The 20,868-nt window shown below is 48.7% G+C and overlaps 1 protein-coding gene and 1 non-coding gene across 2 annotated transcripts in view; both read left to right on the forward strand.

Annotated features, from left to right (window-relative positions):
- The first annotated feature begins 2,153 nt into the window (after nt 1–2,153).
- The window catches only part of PARL (presenilin associated rhomboid like), a 41,532-nt gene continuing 22,817 nt past the window's right edge, over nt 2,154–20,868 (forward strand). Inside the window, exons 1-7 of the mRNA XM_030887351.2 lie at nt 2,154–2,158; nt 4,606–4,801; nt 5,290–5,430; nt 10,326–10,374; nt 15,457–15,552; nt 16,155–16,304; nt 17,861–17,931. Coding sequence (XP_030743211.1) covers nt 2,154–2,158; nt 4,606–4,801; nt 5,290–5,430; nt 10,326–10,374; nt 15,457–15,552; nt 16,155–16,304; nt 17,861–17,931 — 708 coding nt within the window. The remainder of the gene's footprint in view (nt 2,159–4,605; nt 4,802–5,289; nt 5,431–10,325; nt 10,375–15,456; nt 15,553–16,154; nt 16,305–17,860; nt 17,932–20,868) is intronic.
- LOC115871840 lies at nt 8,140–8,304 on the forward strand. Its single transcript, XR_004047507.1, has one exon. It is a non-coding gene; the product is annotated as a U1 spliceosomal RNA (small nuclear RNA).

The following is a 20,868-nucleotide window of genomic DNA, read 5'->3' on the forward strand; positions in this document are numbered from 1 at the left end:
ACCAGTGTACATCCTCTCGTCTAGCCAGATTTGTAAGGTAGAATTGGGATCATGATAGTTGGGGGTGGTGGGGTGCAAAGCATTTAGGAACTAGAGGAAAGTTGTATGTTTCATCGTTGCTACACTGCACCCTTCATGAATCATTCAGTACTTTACCCACAGAATCCATCAGTCTTGTAACTTGAAGCTTAAAGCCTCTCCCCCCAGCCCCCCTGCCCGATTCTTTCAGCTTGAGAAATGCTGACTGTGTTCATCACTTCTCACTTTCTAACTCCAGGTCTTTGCCCAGTTCATCCTCATACTCTGCCGCCTTTCCTGTTGTCACAGAAGCCGTGGTCATAGATCTGATAATGCACTGCCCAGGGCAAGAACCGATGTGTCCTTTGAGGACCCAAGTGCACCAGAGCAAAGCCATGGTGTTTCCGAGCACCCCGTGCCTTTAAAAGCTGACGGTGCATGAGGGAGACCAGCGCACACTCGATGCCTGTGAATTAGGTGCCGGTGTGCGTTTGTCTTTGTGAGCTGCCGTTTGAAATTTTCTGTTCATCTCTTCTACCTCTTCGCTTATCCAGTTTGTTTATAGCTACTCCATGCTGAAGAATGTTAGGAGTCTTCTAGCGTCCACTTTGGGTTTTTTCTTTGTTTCTTGTCTTTTAATGACCTTTTGTTTTCTTCAGAGGAGCCCTGGTGGCATGATGATTATGAGTTGGGCTGCTAACCACAAGGTCAGCATTTCGAAACCACCAGCCACTCAGAGGGGGAAAGACAGGCTTTCTACTCCCGCCAAGTCTCAGAAACTCACAGGGGTGGTTCTGCCCTGTCCTACAGGGTCACAGTGAGTCAGAAGCACCTTGGCCACAGTGACTTTGGTGTCTGGTTTCTTCGTAGACGGTGTCTTGGTGTCTTGATGTCATCCCACAGCTCGTCAGCTCTCCTTCGTGCCCAGTGCCCTGATGGTCTCTAAATGTAGATGGACTATATTTGCAGTAAGCGGCGTGAGAAGCCATGTCTGATGTACCCTGACTTCCCTAGTGCCACAAGGCAGGGGTCAGACATGTCTCCACGGTCCATCCTTCTTTACCTGTTCCAACACCACCTGTTCCGCCCACACCCCGCTTCACCTATGCTGGGGCACAATGGTCACACAGAACTCACGGACAATTCTCAAAATAAAGGGGGTTTGTTAGAAAAGTGAATGGCTCACCACCAGTCAGGATCAGCTAACAACAAGGAGGGGCATTGGTCACAGCACCACCTCTCCTCAGCCGGCGACAGGCCTCTCTCTGACCCTCAGCCTCGCAGCCACGTGGTCTCTGGCTTTGGTCCTCGCAGGCCAGGAAGGCAGCTCGCCTGTCCCTCTGTCTCACAGATGAGGAGCAGGGCCCCAGGGCCCCGTGCCACAGTCTCTGGTGCACCTGGTCCTGCAGCCTCGGCCCTTCAGAACGAGATCTTGGACGTGCTCTTCCAGGGGTGCCGGGAATTCTCTCTGTGACCCTGAGGGCGCTTCACACCAAGGGATGGCTTTGATGGATGCGATGTGCTTTATTTGTTGGAGGCCTATAACTAAAGAAAACAAAGGGTGATGTAAACCACAACCCCTAGTAAAGTAAAGATACCCCAAAGGAAACAAAGGGTATCACTTGGTTCACACCTTCTACTAAGGTCAAACTTCAACAACTCACTCCGACCCACTGCCATGGGGCCAATTCTGACTCACAGTCACCGTCTAGGACAGAGTAGAACTACCCCTTTGGGTTGCCCAGACTATAACCTTGCCCTGGGGGTGTCTGACAGTTTCAAACTGCTGACCTTGAGGTTAGCGGCCCAACATGTAGTCAGGACTCCGAAGGTCACCCACCCTAATTCTGCCCCAGAGAAGGCCCTCCAAAATGGGATGATGGCCACAGGCATAGAATCCAGAATGATGATACATCACGTAAGGAATTATGGCTAGCCAGAGTCATATTAATGGACTATCTCAATATTCAAGGTCATATGTTGGCTCTTATGGACTTGTTTTAATTTTCTTCATCTTCATTTTGAGTTTGCATACGAGCAATTGCTAGTCCACTCCACAGACAACCCTTGGTCTTACTGTGGCCAGTGATACTGAGCTTCTCTGACATGGAATCCATCTGACTCCTGTGTAGGCCATGCGGTGAGGTGCCGCGGCATGGTTGCCACTTCTGCATTTGAAACTGTGTGGGGAAGTCACTAGTCTTGCAGGACTCATCTTACGCCCTCCCGCTTTGTGTCTGCCCTCAAAACCCTGTTTCCAGCCCGGTGCTCTTGTTTCCAACTCACACATTCTCTTTTAGATATAAGTCGTTTTACTGGGAGCTCTTGCAGCTTTTATAACAATACGCACTTCAATTGTATCAAGTACTTTTGTACATATGTTGCCATCGTTACATTTTCTTTCTGCTTGAGCCCTTGGTATCAGCTCTTCTTTTTTCCCCTCCCTCCTCCACCCTCCCACCTTTGTGAGCCCTTGGTAAATTATAAATTATTATTATTTTCATATCTGACACCCTCCACCGTCTGCCTTCACCCACGTTTCTTTTGTTCATCCCCCTGGGGGGTTGTTATATGTCAATCATTGTGATCAGTTTACCCTTTCTCCCCAGTCTTCCCCCAACCATCATGGTATTGCTACTCCCATTACTGGTCCTGAGAGGTTTCTCTGTCCTGGATTCCATGTGTCGAGAGCTCTTATCTGGACTAGTACACATGCTCTGGTCAAGCCGGATTTGTGAGTTAAACTGAGGTCATGATAGTGGGGGGCAGCAGGGGTGGGGGGGGAGGGAGAAGCATGAAAGAACCAGAGGAGTGTTGTGTGTTTTATCGGTGCTAGACTGCACCCTGGTTGACTTGTCCCTTCCTGTGGCCCTTCTATGAGGGGCTGTCTACAGATGGGCTTTGGGCTTCCACTCCGACCCTCCTTGTTCACATCTATATACAGTATTGCTTGTTTTGGGTCTTCTGATGCCTCATACCTGATGCCATTGACACCTTGTGATCGCACAGACTGGTGTGCTTCTTCCATGTGGGTTTTTATTGCTTCCCTGCTAGATGACCGCTTGTTTGGCTTCAGGCCTTTAAGACCCTAGACGCTATGTCTTTTGATAGCTGGGCACCATCAGCTTTCTTCACCACATTTGCTTATGCACCCATTTGTCTTCAGCAATCATCTTGGGAAGGTGAGCATCACAGAATACCACCAACCTGCATACTCTAATTGCCAATAATTATTAATACATCTTGATTGCATGTTTGATCCATTTCAGACAAGAAGCTGATAGGTTTCTTAAATAGTGGTTGGCATTTAAATGTGAATAATAGTTATATTGATTGGACTTCCTTGTAGGCATGTAGATATTCTCCTATCACAGGCAGCATTATGCTTCAAGATACATCTTGAAATGTTCTTTGTGATGATGAATGCGAAGCCATGCCTGCTGAATTTGTCATTTTTGACATAGAAAATTGGATGATTATCTGACTCAAAATGACCAAGACCAGTCCATTTCAGCTCACTGATGCTTATGATATTGATCTTTTTGCATTCCGTTTCGTTATTGAGGAATGCTAATTTGCCTGGATTCATACGCCATACATTTCATGTTTCATTTACTAATAGATGCTTGGAGCTGTTTCTTAGTATTTTGAGTCATGCTCCATCAACAAATGAAGGTCCTTAAATTTTTACTCCTTCCATGTCATTAAGGTCAACTCTACCTTGCTGTCTTAGCAGTTATGCGTTGGGCTGCTCACCTGAAGGTGTGGTTAGTTTGAAACGACTCGCTGCTCAGAGGGAGAAAGCCGAGAGCTTCTACAGTCTTGGAAACCCACAGGGGCAGTTCTGTCCTGCTCTGCAGGGTCTGCAGGAGTCAGAATGGACTCCGTGGCAGTGATTCCCTCCCCCAAGGAGTCTGTAGCTACCCCTTTGGGAAGAGCTTAGGTTTGAGTGCCTTCCAACCCGAGGGCCCGTCTTCCAATGCTGTGCCTGACAAGTTCTCTGCTCTTCAGAAGGCTTCCAATGGCGAGTCCCTCGGAAGTGGAGAAGTGGATAGCCCATCCTTTTCCTAGTCTGGAAGTTCTGCTGCAAGCTGTCTACCATGAATGACCCTGCTGGCATTTGAAATACTGGTGGCATACATCGCTTCTAGCATCACAGCAACACGCAACACACAGGCAGACAAGTTGATAAGGCTTGCCTTTAATGTTTGTTTTCTTCTGGAAATTGACCCCCTAACTTCAAATAAACTATCTGCTGATTAAAACTGATTGCTGGGGTTCTGCGGTTTATGGCAGGCCTCCCTCTTGACTCTCTCTGCGTGCATTGTGGATACAGATGAATTTGCTGATGAATGTTCTCCCAGACACGGCTGTCCTTTGTGTCTCCTCCTTTTCACAAAGGCTCAGTCAAGACTGTTTGGTCTTGACTCCCACCTGGGACCAGGGGTCCTGGCTCTCTTGGGGCTGCCCAGGGAGAAGAAATTGAGCTGGGGTGGTGCAGACTAAGTGGGGGGCTCTGTGGTTGATGCTTGTGGGACACAGCCCTGTTTCTAATCAGTTGGTTTTTTTTCTTCTTCCCCTTCATAGGTTTAACCTTTTTACTCAGCAAAAATGTGGATTCAGGAAACCACCCAGGAAGACTGAGCCTCAAAGAGCAGACAGTGGGCTAAGTGGTAAAGCATACAAAAGAAGTTCTCTGATTCCTCCTGTCGAAGAAGCGGTCTTTTATCCTTCTCCCTCTCCTATAAGGACGCTGATCAAGCCTTTCTGTTTTACTGTTGGGGTAAGAGCTCACATCACTTCAAGTTCCCCACCTTGCTATGGGCACAGTGCTCAAGGGTCATTTGTCCTTAAAGGGCTGCCGTAAAGTAAGCATGGTGGTACCAAACAGGGCCGCGGAAGCCAGGATCATGAACTCTGATTACAATTGAGATTAGAACCCTGCTCTAGAGAAGGAATGTAAGGGTCCTGTATTAGGTGCAGCATTCAAAGTAACCCTAAGTTAGCATTTTGAATTTTATGAGAAACCCCTCCCAACTTTGAACTGGCCCAGTGGGTGTTGGACACTGACACTTTGGGAAGTGGTTGATATTCTTCTCACGACCAGGCGTTGTTAAAACACACGCCATGTATACATCCAACACCAGGCTAAGTGTTTTCTTCTGTTGGCTTGGAAAAATCACAAAAACAAACCACGCCCTGGGACATGTGTATAGATAGCTCTGCTTTCCCTCTTTAAGTATATTTTGTAATGGACCTGATTTTGTCTAGTTTACAGGCTGTGCATTCGGATCAGCTGCTATCTGGCAATATGAATCACTGAAATCTAGAGTCCAGAGCTATTTTGATGGTTTAAAAGCTGACTGGTTGGATAGCGTCAGACCCCAGAAGGAAGGAGAATTCAGAAAGGCGGTAAGGATAAACATGGCTTTCTCTTGGGTCACAGTTCTTGAAGTCGGATTCTTTTGGAAGCGTTTTTGGAGAATTAGACACTGCATTAGACACTGATGCACCAGTAGAGTAGAGGGGAAGCCAGGCACTTCACATTGCTCTCTAGCATCATTCGGTCCCAGGAAGTGTTTGTAAGTGCTTTCTACATTTGGTAGTGGTGTACTTGACAGTGATACTTGACCAGAAGTCACCAGGGTGAGTTGTTAAGTGGCTCTCTTCTGGGACCCGCTCCTTGCCCTGGTGGCACTGTTGATCAGCAGTTCAGACATGCCAGCCCCTCCAGGGGAAAGAAGAGGCTGTCTGTTGATAGGGCCTCCTGTAGGCTCTCTGGTGGTATCTGCTCCCGTAAGGATTCACAGCCTCGGAAGCCCTACCCACCGGGTTGCTACTAGTCAGAAGGGACTTGGTGGCAGTGGGCATCCCAGCCCTGCTGCCGCCTAAGGGGCAGTTGTTTTACTGATACCTTCTTGCTGGGTTCTTTTAGAGTGCTGAAAACCACAGTGACATTCTCAAACAGCGTCATGTGGAGGGGCAGGGTTATGACGTAGACTTTAAAGAGCTTCTCGGTGTGGCGTGCTGCTTGCGTATCCAAATACTACAGTTTGAGTGTTTCTAACTGCGCCCTGAGAATGAGGGTGCAAGAAGGCTGTACAAAGAGACAACAGTTCGCTGACCTACAGTGCCGTAGGAGCCCTGAGGGTGTTCTGACTTACACATCGGCTGCTAATTCGACACCACCTGACACTCCATAGGAGACCGATAACGGAAGAGGGACCGTCTCAGAAACCCCCAGGGGCAGTTTCACCCTGTCCTACAGGGTCACTGTGAGTCAGAATCACCTTGATGGCAGTGAGTAGCTGCTCCACCTGTCCACCCTGCCTTCCTGCCCTGAACCCATTGGACCGTCTGTTCTCTGTCGTTTGCCTTTCCCAGAAGGTTTTCATCGTGGGACTCAGGACTCAAACAGACCTTTTCCGCTTCGCAGTCCACATTTCAGGACCTTCCCGGCTTCTCCATGCTTGATCGCACCTTCCTTTTCGCTGCTGAGCCATCGCCATGTGACCTCCCTGGTCTCTTCCCACGCACCACCCTCCAGTTCACCCCTTAGAGCGGCAACAGAAGTTGAGAGGGTTGGTTTTCGTCACTTTTCCCTTCCGAGCGACTTGCTGTTGGCCAGGGGAGCCTGTCTTTGTTCCTGATGTTAGGTTGGCGTTCTGGGTAGGAAAGAAAGAGTCCTCTCCGTTCCCTCAGACACCTGCAAGAAGCATGGGCCGTTTCGGAGGGGGAGCGGCTCGCGCCCGAAGAACCACGGAGGTGCCGCTGCAGGGAGAACGACCGACCGCGCGAGCGGGGCTTCTTTCAGGACAGTGGGCCTGAACCGCCATCCTGGGCCCGTCAGAAAGCGGCAGGCTCTTGTCACACGTGTGCAGTATGTGGCTGGTTCCTGGGTATGGCGATAAACTGCACAAGCAGTGTGCATAGTGTGTGACAGAATGAAAGAAATAATTAACAAATTGAACCAATAATCGGTTGGAAAATATAAAATCCAAACCCATGAAGACAAAGCACAACATCTAACATGGGACATGAGCGTCCTGGGAGCCCCTGCCACACCACTATTGTTGATGAATTAAGATCCAGTTGCTTACACTTGCAGTACAATTGCAAGTACTGTTCTGAACCTTTTTTTTTTTTTTTGTAACTTGGCTTCCCCCCCTTGCCAGTTTCCCCCCCCAAATCTGGTTCAATGTCATAGAAAGCGATAACAAAAGGTGAGTAAACAGTATCATAATGAACTCCTTGGACACCTGGCCAGTTTTGCTTTCTGTACCTCTCAACCCTCCCTCCCCAGGCCTGTCCATCTCCCTCCCTCCCAACCTTAGGGTTGCAGAACAAACCCTTGGCCTCGCTCCTGCATAGGAGTTCTTGTTTGTGCCCCTGACGGGTGAGGAGTCCCTTCTCTCGTGTCCCCCTACCCTAAGTCTCAATACTACTATTACACTTTTTAAAAAGTAACAATTTTAGTAGAAAGTACTGCCAGAATTTTAACTTTTAAAACTAGATGGGGTTGCTTGTGCCTTTTTGGTGTTGCGAGGCAGGCCGTGGTTGAGGCGGTGGCGGGGACCACATATGGTGAGGCGGCCGCTAGCTCCCCGTGCTGCCCGCCATGGTGGAGAAGGGAAATGGCAGAGGACCGAGTGGGCTTGGGTGCCGGCGTAGCAGTGCACTCATCATTCGGTCACTTTTGCGAAGGGCAAGGTTAGCCCCAGACTACCAGGCTGCATCTGTCCCAGCCGTGAATGAGGCTTTCTGGAGGTGTGACAGGTGAGTCCATGATCAAGGTGGTAGCAGCAACAGGATAAGATGGTTTCAGTATAGCCCAGTGACACATTTTGTGGAGTCCTGGGACCATTTGGGCCACAGCCAGTGCTTTTCCATTTTAGAGCATTTCTAAGTAGCAGTCATTGGACTAAGAGAAGAGCCGACCACAAGCAAGGGTCATCAGACACACACTGACTTCCAGGACCCCGAGATGTGCTGCGCTGTGACATGCCAGCTCTCGAGGGAATCCTACAGTAGCTCTCCACTTGCAAACTCCACCGCAGACAGAGCTTGATGCTGCTGCACCCCAGCTAGGACAGCTGGGAAACAGAGGTCCTCCCCTGGCCGATAAGAAAAGGGTCACATCTCTACCATGATCACGAAGGTGGTTTTCCTGGGGCGAGGCTTATCCATCGCACTCTGGATGTGCTGGTTCCTGTGATTCCCCCAAATGTGGGAAACTTGACTGCATAATATGTGGTCGTGGGGGGACTGCATTCGCGCTGTCCCCTGATTAAAAAAAAAAAAAGAAAGAAAAGGGTCACATCTGACAGTGAGAGTAACTCAGGTCGAGAGTGCCCAGTAGGAACGACGAGGACACAGCGGAAGAGGAAGTCCTAAAGTTCACCCGCAGCCACTCTGTCCACAGCAGAGGTGTGTGCGTGCTTAGAACTGACTGCATGCCTCATGCCCTGTGGGAGGGGGAGCTTACCTGGGGAGGGTTCCCCTCGGCAAGCCCAGAGCCCTCGGGCCCTGCAGGCAGCACGTTCAGCAGTGACAGTCAGCTACAGGACCATGGGCCTTATTTAGAAACAAACAATGCTTTATTTTCAATTTGGTGGAGGTTTATATTTCAGATCATCAACTTCACATTCAGCAGTCCAAAGCCTCCAGTAGTCCACCCCCTGCGCGTCCCCCTTCCTCCCACGGACTGCTGCCCTCCTTGTCAGCTCAGTCAGCTCCTGTCAGCCCACTCCTCTGCCCATCCCTCCCTCTCCTGGGCACCCTCCAGTCTAGTCCCTCGGGCACGAGTCTTTTCTGTCCGTGGTGTCATAGTATTTGCCCTTTGTGACTAGCTAATTTCACTCATCAGAATCCTGCCAGGTCCTGGGGTACTTTGTGGTTTCGTCACTGGTTTTCAGCGAGGCATAATATTCCATCGTCTGCTGCACCAACGTCTCCTCATCCTTTCTCCTGCTAGTGGGCATCGAGGTGTTTCCATCTTCTCCCTGTTGTGCACTGTGCTGCGATGAACATGGGGGTGCATGTCGGCCTGTGGGCTTTCTGAAGCTAAAGACCACACCTGAGCCGCGGCTGTGGTGCTCTTAATATAAGGTGACCAGATTTTAACATTGGTAAGGCGGGACACATTGGTAAAACTCAGATCCTGGCAAAATAGCCACATGGCAGCCGAAAACCGTATACCCTAGCTTGTTGTGCGTTCTTTCTTTAAAAACGCCGCGGCGGGACACGGGAAAAATTGTTAAAAATCGGGACTCTCCTGCCAAAAGCTGGACGTCTGTTCACCTTATCTTAAGACCACCACTGTGAATTGTACCCAAACAACAATAGGAGTGGATATCTGAATCTCCTAAGAAATTGTAGCCTATGGTGTTAACGTGGCGAGTGTTTTCCCTCTGCGAATGTATCTACAACCAAATGCTTCTGGCTCATGCATTTGGAGTTACCACTTTTTAAGTGTAAAACTTAATTATGTCCACCCTCTGTACCCCGTTTGGACTCAAACCCTACAAGTGTGAGTAAGTTCTTGCTGCCTCTCCTGCCTTGTACGGGGTGTCAGTGCCCTCCTCCCGTGGTGTTGTACAGCGACTGCGCTGGACTCGGGCCTTGTCTAAACTGCACGAAAGCACAACCTTTTGGCTGGCCATATTAGCCATGGCACGAGGTCAACTAAATCCAGGAATCTGAGCTTACGCGCAAAGAGAAGCGAGTGAGAAGGAGAAAATGGCCCAGGGGCCGAGGGGGGGGGGAGAGGGGGGGGAGTGAAAAATAAAACCAAATTGAACCTCGACGAACTTGGCATTCTTGGTACCTGTTCATTGTCTGATGTTACTGAGACTCTGTGTGACAACATGGCAACCACGGCGCCCACTGCAGGGCGTTGGTGGCAGCTCATCATGGTAGCGTTTCTATGGTGGTGGTCATCTTCAGGAAGCAGACCGCCGCCTCCTTGTCCCTGCAGAGGCTGGCGGGCTCCACTTTTCCCACAGGGCACCGCCCACGGTGCCTCACCCTTAGGGCACCGCTAGCTATCACTGACGGACCCGGCACGGTAGTTTAGAAGTCACATGTCTGAGGCCACAGCGCCCATCAGAGATTGCAGGTCTGTTAGAGAACGTAGGCCGGTGTGGCTGGAAGGCGCCCTGCGTCTGCCTCTACCACACATGCGCTGTGTCTGCTGCTGACCCAGGATTTTGCAGACTAGTAATCCCTCTTTTACCCACAAGGTAATTTCATTTTCTAGCCCGAAAGTGTTTCTCATAGGGTGATATGCAATTTTCCTTTTGTTTTAGATTAACAAGTGGTGGAATAACCTAAGTGACGGCCAGCGGACTGTGACAGGTTTGTGTTAGCTTACACATTTAGCCATTCAGGGGGGAGGTGAGACTCACAGGTACAGTATGTCAGGCTGCACGCGCAGTGCTGCCGAGACGGTGATGTGGCGGGTCAGCTGGTTTCTATCAGTATGATGCTGAACCAGGGCCTTTGTTTCAGAATCACAGCTTGTGAGATCGGCTAGGCTGATGATGGTTTCCCTCCGTGCAGAAACGGAAGGGAGCATGGCCGAAGTTCCTTCTGTGTGACAGAGCCCAAACAAGCCCACTGCTCTGAGTGGACGCTGACTCAGCGGCCCTATGGGTCAGAGTAGAACTGCCCAGCCAGTTTCCGAGGCTGCAGCCTTTCTGGAAGCAGACTGTCTGCTTTCCCCAGCTAGCCCTTTTGGGGGGTGGCCAATTGCTTAACCCCTGTGCTGCCAGGGTTCCTGCTTTCTGTAGGTGGGGTGCTATATTCGCGTTCTCTTCCTCTTTTACAGGATTGCTCACGGGAGTTACTCCCTGTTCAGACATAAGCAAAGTGACTTTCGGGGGGCACTGGTCGTAAGTACGGAGTAGTGCTGAGCCTCGGGGCTGGCTCTGGCTGTGAAGCCGAGTCCGCTCACTTCGCTCGTGGGCGCTCATCCAGCGCTGCATGTGAGCTGCTCATGCAGGTCACCATGGTGATGCTGTTTTTGTTCTTGGTGAATCTTCATAAAGCCGCTCTTCTGTTTTATATCAGTGCACTCATTTGGGAAGGGTGGAGAGGAGAACTGTGCTCAACAGTTGTAGAGATGGGAGAACGTCTTGAGGAATAGGGGATCCTTTTCCTCTCAGAGATGGTTAGATTTCATGGTTCCAACTCTGAATACTCTGTTGCTCCCCACGTTGAGAAAGGGTGTCTCTATTTCATGAAAGACATTTTATTACGTTAAAGTGTAACATAAAAATTTCCCTTTTAACCTTTTTAAGAGTGTAATTGAGTGTCATCCGTTATATTTACAATATTGTAAAATTATGGACAGATCTTTATTGAAAACTTTCATCACTTCAAACAGACACTCTGTCCCCATGAAACAGTAACTCCATCTCTCCCTCCCTTCCACTGTGCGTCTCTGAATTTGCCTGTTCTGGCTATCTAAGTGGAATACGGTAGGTTACCTTTCAGGCGGGTTGACTTCACTCAGCACAGTGGCGCCCTACTTCATCTATGCTGTGCCCTGTGTCAGGGCTCCCCTTCTCTTCCTGTCTGAGCAGCAATTCCATTTTATGTACAGACCACATTTTGTGGATCTTCCCATCTGGTGATGAACACCAAGGATGTTCTACCTCTTGGCTCTTGGGACTAGTGCTGCAGTGCGCACGAGTGTGAAGTCTCTGTGTCCCTTGCTTTCCATTCCCCAGGGTAGACACCTAGAAGTGGTTTGCTGGGTTACATGCTAGTTCCGTGTTTGACTTGTTATAATTGTCTTCCACAACAACTGGACCCTTTTCTCCCCAAGGCATGGACGAGGGGTCCAGGTTTCCATATCCTTACCAAGACTTGTTTTCCAGGTTTTGTTTTTAATTTACAGTTCCCTAATGACTCATGGTGTTGAGCATCTTTCATTTCAGGTACTTATTAACCATTTGTCGATCTTCTTTAGAGAAATGTCTATTTAGATTCTTTGCTGTTTTTAACTGGGTTGTCTTGTTGTGTTTTAAGAGCTTTTATATCTTCCGGATACCAAGCCCTCATGCGAGAATACAGTTTTGAAAATTTTTCTTCTCTTTAATAAGTTGTTTCACTTTCTTTTTTCCACTTCATTTTTCTTTCTGTTAAATGAATTCCTATTGTGAATTAGATGCAGGGCATGTTCTTGATGATGCCCCTTGATGTACAGGTTTTTAATTGTGATGAAGTCCGATTCGTCTATTTTGACATTTATTGATCATGGTTTTGGTGTCAAATCTAAGAATTCATTGTTAAAACAAGGTCTTGAAGACTTCTATCTTTCCTCCTGAATTTCTTATGGTTTTAGCTCTTACACTTAGGTTGTTGATCTCTTTTGAGGTAATTTTTGCATGTAGTGAGAAGTGATGATTCAGCTTCATTCTTTTGCATGTGAATATCCAGTTATCCCACCTTTGAGTGGTGGGATATGTCCACAATCAATTGGCCATAGATGGTTGTGTTTCTTGGACTCTAAGCTTTAGTCCTTTGGTTATGTGTCTATCCTTATGCTCTGTGTATACCATATATATGTGGTGTACACACCACACTGTTCGTTTGTTGTTATGATTTAAGGAGAACACTCATTACACTGCAGTCACTCAGCCACTCAGAACACAACGGAAGCTGTCACAAAAGCAAGACGAGCAGATCAGGACATCGCAGTTACAGGTGGACGGCAGACTCGGCAACGGGACCATGATTGGGACACACGCACTGTTTAGACAAAGGAGCTTACAAGATTGGCCCTGGGCCTTCCAACCCAGCCAGTCAGGGCCTACCATGGGCACAAGGCAAGACTATGAGACCTCCACCCAGGCCAGGCCCCGAGGGAGACTGCCTCTCCCCAGGCTGGCTGGAAAGAGGTGGCAGCAACCCCCCTTCCAATGCATGCTGCCTGGGGGTTAGGCTAGTCACATCTCGGGCCAATGGTCAGAAGGCATTCACTGGAGGCGTCATCTACTGGGAAGACTCTGAAAGTGGATTTTGGGCTTTTGATGTCATCCCTAGCCTTCTGCAAAAAACAGCCAGAAACAACTTCTCCCTAGAATTAGTCCTCTAAATCTAGACTTCTAGCCTCCTAACCTGTCAGCCCTGGTGATGCTGTGGGCTGGGTAACCCACTGGGCTGCTAATTGCACAGTCAACAATTCAAACCACCAGCCACTCCAAAGGAGAGAGATGTACCACACTGTTTTGACTACTATAACTTTGTCGTGAGTTTTAAAATCTGGAGGCTTGCTCTCCAACTTTGTTTTTCTTTTTCAATATTGTTTAAATTTTCAAGGCACTTTGCAGTTCCATGTGAATGTGAAGATTAGATTTTTGATTTTGGGGGTTGCGGGGTGTTTGGGTGGAGGGAGACCCATTAGGACTCTGAGGCTGAGAGATTAAATTGTAAGTAGGATGTTGGGATTCAGAATCAGTTCTCCTGGACTCTTTAGGTCAGACTCTGAACCACTATACGGTGGTGCTCCAAGGAGTACCACATACCCTCGTTTACTCGTGGGCTCTTTGGGGAGCATCCTGGGTGCTTTCTGGGATCTGATGTTTAGAGCAAGGGTCCTCAGACTTTTTAAACAGGAGGCCAGTTCACTTTCCCTCAGACCCATTGGAGGGCCGGACTATGGTTTAAAAAAATACATGAACAAATTCCTATGCACAGTGCACATATTTTATTTTGAAGTAAAAAAACAAACGGGGCAAAGACACCCAGCGGGCCGGATAAATGTCCTTGGCAGGCCGCATGTGGCCCGCAGGCTGTAGTTTGAGGACGCCTGTTCTAGAGTGACCAAGCTCAAAATAATCAAATCTCCTGGCTAACCACGTCACAGTGTAGAGATTAAGAAATACACCTGGCCAGGGATTTGGACTCTGGTTTCTGGCTTGGTCCCTGAATGTGTCTGACGATGTGTGTCTCTTAAGGGTTTCTGTGTTCTCATCAGAATGCAGTTTTGAAGGAAGACAGTACCTGCAGTTTACGTCATTTCTGTTTAAGTTTGTGTGTGTCTGTAATGTGATCTCAGTGATTCTTGTCCGTGTCTCAGTAAGCGAGACTGCGCAGACTGGGGTTCACCCCTCTGGAGTCCCTGGGAGGGCAGCAGGGCTCCGACCAAGGCTTTGTCTAGGGCCTCTTTTCCAGTCCTCGCACAAAGACCGTGACCGGACAGTCACTGAGAAGATCCGTATTGGTTCTAGTTAGTCATGTACTGTTGACGTGCAGTAAAACATTGAATGTGCTCTTCAGGGACAAACAGACCATGCCGGTGCGCTGTGACATCTGCCCGTCCTAAGATGCAGGCAGCTTTCAGATATGAAAGTGGGGAACCCGTGTAATCCATGGAAAATGGTCACTTTGCTTCCCGCCCAACCCTTAAGTGGCAGAGCAAACACGAGGCAGATCAGGCTTGCTGGGAGACGCCTGCGCACTCAGAGAGGAGCAGATGCAAAGCCACCGAGGAGGCGGAGGTGCGGCACCCGCAGGCGTGCACGGGGTGTCCCCCCCAAAGATGCAGCCAGGCCGCCTGTGACGGAAGGAGCCAACAGGACTAGTTGCCTGTTACCGAAATCAACTGGGGGAAATGGAGATATGTCTAAATTCCCTTAACAAGTCGATGAGTGCCCATTATGTACAAATAGTTAAAGCAATTCATACGTAGTGGGACTTTTTTGAGATGGTCGTTTCTAAGGACTACTTCATTTCATCTCTCAAATGTGACCAAATAATTCTAATAATTATCCCTGAATGTCTTATCTTTAAAATGTGACTAATAATTCTATTAATAAAATTTAATTTTATTTAATGGTAGTTTTTAATGGTAGTTCTAGCAATGTCAGCCCTTGCAGGAAAGCGAAACAGCCAGCCAGCTCCTCGGCAAACCTGTTGTCAAAGGGGTTGCAGAAGCCTTCCACCGTAGTCCTGAATCCCTCATCAGCTACGGGGCCAACTCAAACACGAGGTTGTCTGCCATCTGCTCAGCTAGCCACAGACGCACTCGTGAGCCTTCCGTGCGTTTAGAAGCCCACCGCCCTGCGGAAAAAGAAAGGCAGAGTTTTACAGCTTTTGCAGCCTGCCTGTGGCTCGGCCGTTATCAGGAGTTAGAACCCTGACTCCTCTTTATTGGGAAAAAGAAACTGTTTCGTAAAGTACAGCCCTGGGTGAAGGAAGCCCCATCCGAGAGCATTTGCCCAGTGAATTCTTGACTGTTCCAACCAGTGGTAGTTTGAGAACTGCGGAGGACTGCTTTCAGGGACTTTCCTCGGCTCGTGTGCATACTCTCCCAGCCACGAGCATTAGCTGGCTCGCAGGTGTGTGGCAGGGACTCTTGTTCAAGCTGACGCCAAGCCTGCTTTCCTTTGCACGTTGAACCTCTTGAGACCGTGCGCGTCTGTCTTCCAGGCATCATCGCAGCAAACGCCGTCGTGTTCTGCCTGTGGCGTGTCCCTTCTCTGCAGCGGACCATGGTCAGATACTTCACGTCCAATCCCGCCTCCAGTAAGTCCAGGCCACTGCGTGGCTTCATTGTGTGGTCGCTGTCATGTGAAAGAAGCAGTCTGTGTATTCATGCCCATGCTGTGGACAGCAAAGTGGCCCCTGTCAGCCCCTCTGAGCCCCCTGAGGAAAGGCTGTGCGCCCTGGAGGACAGCCCTCCCAGCTTCCTGACTGCCGGCCCCCAGTGCCGGAAACAGCTCTCATGCTGTTTCCACATTTGCAGAATTTAAACATTTTTAATGAATTCAGATCTGTGGTCTCCACATGCATTTGTCTCTGAAAAGAATATTATATGTAATTTCATATCTGTAATGAAAATAACACATTTTTCTAATGAACTTATGCTATTAAAGACAAGTTGTTTTCATGGAACTGAGAACTTTTATTGGCTGCGTAAGTGCATTTCTATATAGTCTTATACTAATTAGAATGAAATGTAAGATAACTGTTAACCGCTCTGAAAATGCTTTAATTTGGCTTTGAATTGACTATTTGTTTCTTCAGCTTGACTTGCTGTACTAACAATGAAAAGACAGCACACTAACATGGGTGCTCAGTACTGCCACGTGTCCATGAGCACCAGTATGCTTTTCTCTCTCTCATAGAGGTCCTGTGTTCCCCCATGTTGCTGTCCACGTTCAGTCACTTCTCCTTGTTCCACATGGCCGCCAACATGTATGTCCTATGGAGCTTCTCCTCCAGCATAGTCAATATTCTGGGTCAGGAGCAGTTCATGGCGGTGTACCTCTCAGCAGGTAATCACTCTCACCTTAACCGGGGCCTTGCGGCACACACGCCCTCTCCCTTGTCTGGGGTGACACAGCCTGACCCCTACCCCGGCATGTGCTCAGGGCACACATGTTCCTGCAGGTGCATGCTGGGAAGTGTCGTAGATTGGGGGGGGGGGGGGCGGTGCACGTCTTGCCCGTGTCTCCCTTTGCTGAGCTCCGCTTACGTGAGCCAGTTGTCTGCTGGATATGCCTAGTTCTAGTCAGGATCCTCGACCCGAAGCACAGCCTTCGCTCTCTCGGGACCTGGCTTCTTGGGTTTGCCCTGCCGTCTCACAGACGGGTGCTTCCCAGACTTCCAGACTGTCTCAGATGTGTCGAGTGTCCGCTGAGGAAGGAAGAATGAGCACAGAGCTAGCCACGGACATTGTCAAGAGTGAGCTTATCCGTCATTTTCACCAGCCTGTAAAAATGGGTACAGAAGCACGGCCCCCTTCTTAGGCTAGGTCCTGAAGATGGGGCACAATTCCAGGGCCCTGGATGCTGCCGGATTGGTTCATTGGTCAAGTTTTACTTATATCGGTAAATAAATACAGTAAGTAAATCCTAGCATAGTTTAATCCAAGTAAAAGATACATATAGATGTAGTTGAATAGAAGAGAAAAACAGGAGATGCCTTTAAAAACTCAGATAATGTTTGTTTCCAAAGTTACTTAAAGCAAAAAAGTATAGAAATGTATCCTTAGGATCCCTCCATCTAGAGTCAGTGTATCTGGCCCCTGACCCATTGTGAAGACAGCGCTGAGCTTGGAGGCCCCAGAGCTGGGTTCTAAACCTGCTTCTACTACTTCTGTGTGTTGTTGCAAGAGGGGTACTGGGTTGACCGTCTCAGGACAAGGACTGTGAAAGAATTGAATAAAGTGCTGACCACAGGCCCAGAGTGGGTACTCAGTGGAAATTGAATATTCATGTGCTCATACTCCCTCAAAAGTAGAAGCTGAACCATGTCTTGGGCCTGTAAGGTCAGTGTGTAATCCATCCAAGCATTAGTTCGGTTGTGGGTACAAAGTGTTCATTCTTACATGCCATTAATCCCTGCAGCACAGGAAATGGTCTTTTAAAAATGAGTCACACACAGGTGGAGGTCCACCTCAAGTGACAGTGGTGCCAAAGGCCTTGCACGGGGTCATCTGTCTCATCTGGGGTCACTCCGGCCGGCTGTGCAGCTGGGTAGATAGATGTCCATTCTAGGGTCTCACCTGGAGATGGCACTTAAGTGTGCCTGAGGCAGCCAGAACATTTGGAGACAGTGGGCGACTGTGGGAACCAGTTCCCTTCGTTTCACAGACAAGGGGCAGTGATACTGAGGCAGAGTGAGTGGCCGATGGCACCGTGTCAGACTTTTCCTTCTCGGGTGAGTGTGGGTGTGTTTGCGGGCCAAGTGTTGGCGCCTCACCCTCGCATTGAGCCAGATAGAAACCTGACACTGTCAGTCTCGCCGGGCGGGGGGTGCACAAGTGGGATCAGACATGGAAACCGTCTTGCACCTAACTTAAATTATTGACATGCGGCTTACTCCTCAGGTGTGATCTCCAATTTTGTCAGCTATGTGTGTAAAGTCGCCACAGGAAGATATGGGCCATCGCTGGGTGCAGTAAGTATACCTAGCTTAAATTTTCATTTTTAACTTCCCCTTGAAACAATTTTAGATTTCTAAAACAAAATTTGTACAATTGATAGAGCTTCCCTATGCCCCTTATGTTATTGCTGCAGTCGTTACCTGACATCTTTCAGAACCACATTGCAATGATCCAAACGCTGAGCCAACATCGTGAACCTGCATCCAATGCAGAATTTACACAGTCGTAAAACTTTATAGATTTTAGAGTATAGCTGTATTCTTAAGTGAACATTATTCATTCATTTAAAATAGTGACATTATATTTGTAAGTCAAAATATCACAAGAGCCCGCATTGTTTTATGTTTTTGCAAATCTCTGTAATGTTTTAATGAATAGAAGACAGCTAGTTTCTGATGTCCGCACCTGCAGTCACTCTGCTGTGACTTGCAGTTCGGATGTGAAGAGCATCCGCCCTCACACGTCAGGCTCCCTCTCGTATACACTTCCCGGAACAGGGCATGTCGGGGGAACGAGGTCAGAACAGTGACTTTGCAACCCATAAACCAAAGAGCCAAACCCAGTGCGGGAAAAGGCTAATGCGGACTCAAGCTTGGTGCTGGACCGTCCCATCCAGTCAGGGTTTGAGTGCCAACCATGTGCCAGGCACACGATGAGGAACTGGGCGTGCAGCCAGCCAGCCAGCTGGTCAAGGTTTGGTGTGCAGGACGCTTCCCGGAGGGCCTTTCTCTTGCGGGGGGTGGCAGATTTGTATGCACGTGGATATCTTATGCCCTGCTTTTAACACTCCCTATTCAATTCGAACATATCTAAAAGAAGGCACTTGATTGCATTCAAATGGGGGATTTCATATTTAAGGAAACTAAAAAGACTCGCTTTGGAAACCCAGTCCTTGTGAGTGCTTGGCTGACGACGGACAGAGAGGTCTGTGCCAGGGCTCCACCAGCAGCTCTGCGGAGGAGAAGCCGGCCGCCGGCCGCCCTGTAGCTGACAGCCCAGCAAACCCAGCAGGCTGTCGTGCTCTGTCCTGCCCGCAGCTGCGGTTCAGCTCGAGGACCACAACAATTTGCCAGGATGGCTCCGTCTTGACCTGTGACCTTAAACACTTTCTTCCTTTGTAGAATGTTTTCTCAATGCAACTTGGGCACATATCTCAAACCATAGTTTCTGTATTGACAACTCAACGCCTGTTGAAGGACGTCAGGGAGACTAGGAGGACTGAGAATTGGACTCTGCCTTCAAGCTCAGTTGGGGAGAAGACAGGTGCAGGCATCTAACAGCTCTGAAAGGATGGTGCTCTCTGCAGGGCTCTGAGGACAGGCGGACTTCTCTCATAAGCTGAGGGCTTCTGGTGGGTCCCGGGACAACTCTTTCTGCCAATCGGACTGGTACAGCGAGAAGGGACTGGCTGTGTGGTATTTGGAATTTGGCTGGGTTTGAATCCCAGCTTTGCTGCTGTGCTGCAATTTCTGTATTTACCTTTGCAGCCTCAGTTTCCCCATGTAAGCTGCGAATAGCACCCGCTTTTGATTTACAACCGACTTAGCGTGCTTAGTACAGTGAGGAGCACACCGTAGTTAAAAGAGGGAGGCGTGGCAGTAACTTCAGGCCCCCAACGAGCGCTTCGGTGTCTTAGAGTCATGCCCCAGGTCGCGGCGGTGCTGGGCTCTTAGAAGCCGACGGTGACAATAGGGCACATGGAGGAGAACTCTGCCCGGGACACCGAGTCTGCGTGAACGGTGGTGGAGTAACAGGGGGTCACGGTAATGGCGTACCACATGAGGAGGAGCAGTGTCACTGGATTTTAAAAGTAGGGATCATTGGGGAAATATTTCACTCAGAATTAATATGGAAATTTTTTAATTGATCATGTTATTGGGGACTCTTACAGCTCTTTTACCAATCCATCCATTGTATCCAGTATATTTGTACATATGTTGTCATTATTATTTTCTAAACATTGACTTTCTATTTGATACGAGTCCCTCTTTTTACTCTCCTCCCTTTTCCCCCTGGTGACCCCTTGATGAATTGTAAATTATTATTTTCATATCTTACACCGACTGCTATCTCCCCCCATGGTTTCTTCCCCTCTCCTCTCTCTACCTCCCTCTACCTTCCTGGTACCACTATTCCCATTTCTGTTCTTGAGGGGTTGATCTGACCTGGATTCCGTGTGTCCTGAGCTCTTACCTGTACCTGTGCACATGCTCTGAACTAGTCCACAGTGAAAGGCAGGACTGGGGTCATGATAGTGGAGGGTGAAGAAGCCTCAAGGAACCAGAGGAATATTGTGTGGTTCATCCATGCTGGTTGACTAATCCCTTCCTTGAGACACTTCTGTGATAGGATGGCCCATTATGTATACTTGAGTTTTGGGTCTCTGCTCCAACCCCCCTCATTTGTTCTCAATATGTTTTTTGTTTGTTTGGGGTCTTCTGGTGCCTCTGACCTGATCCCCTCAACACCTCATGATTGCACAGACTGGTATGCTTCTTCTATGTGGGCTTTGTTGCTTCTGAGCTAGATGGCCACTTGTTTATCTTCAAGCCTTTAAGACCCCAGATGCTCTATCTTTTGATAGCCAGGCACCATCAGCTTTCTTCACCACATTTGCTTGTGCACCTGTTTTGTCTTCAGCGATTGTGCGGGGAGGGTGAGCATCACAGAAGGCCAGGTTGTTAGAACAAAGTGTTGTGTTGAGGAAGAGCTTGAGCAGAAGCCCCAAATCTGTAATATGGAAATGTTAAATAAGTACATTATGTGTATGCTTATTACACATGTATAACCTGGCCAGCACACATTTTGGTGCCTCCTCTGTCAGACCTGTTTCTGGGTATATTTAACTTGCTGATTCCCCCTCTCCGCCCTAGTGCTTGCACACAGAGCATGTGCCTTATACCTGTCATGCAGTATCAGGGCATTGGATGTAGTAGCTAGCCGGGGGGGGG

The sequence above is a fragment of the Echinops telfairi genome, unplaced genomic scaffold (genome assembly GCF_000313985.2).
Source record: "Echinops telfairi isolate 266 unplaced genomic scaffold, ASM31398v2 ScPeMD7_7407;HRSCAF=8445, whole genome shotgun sequence".
Lineage (NCBI taxonomy): Eukaryota > Metazoa > Chordata > Mammalia > Afrosoricida > Tenrecidae > Echinops > Echinops telfairi.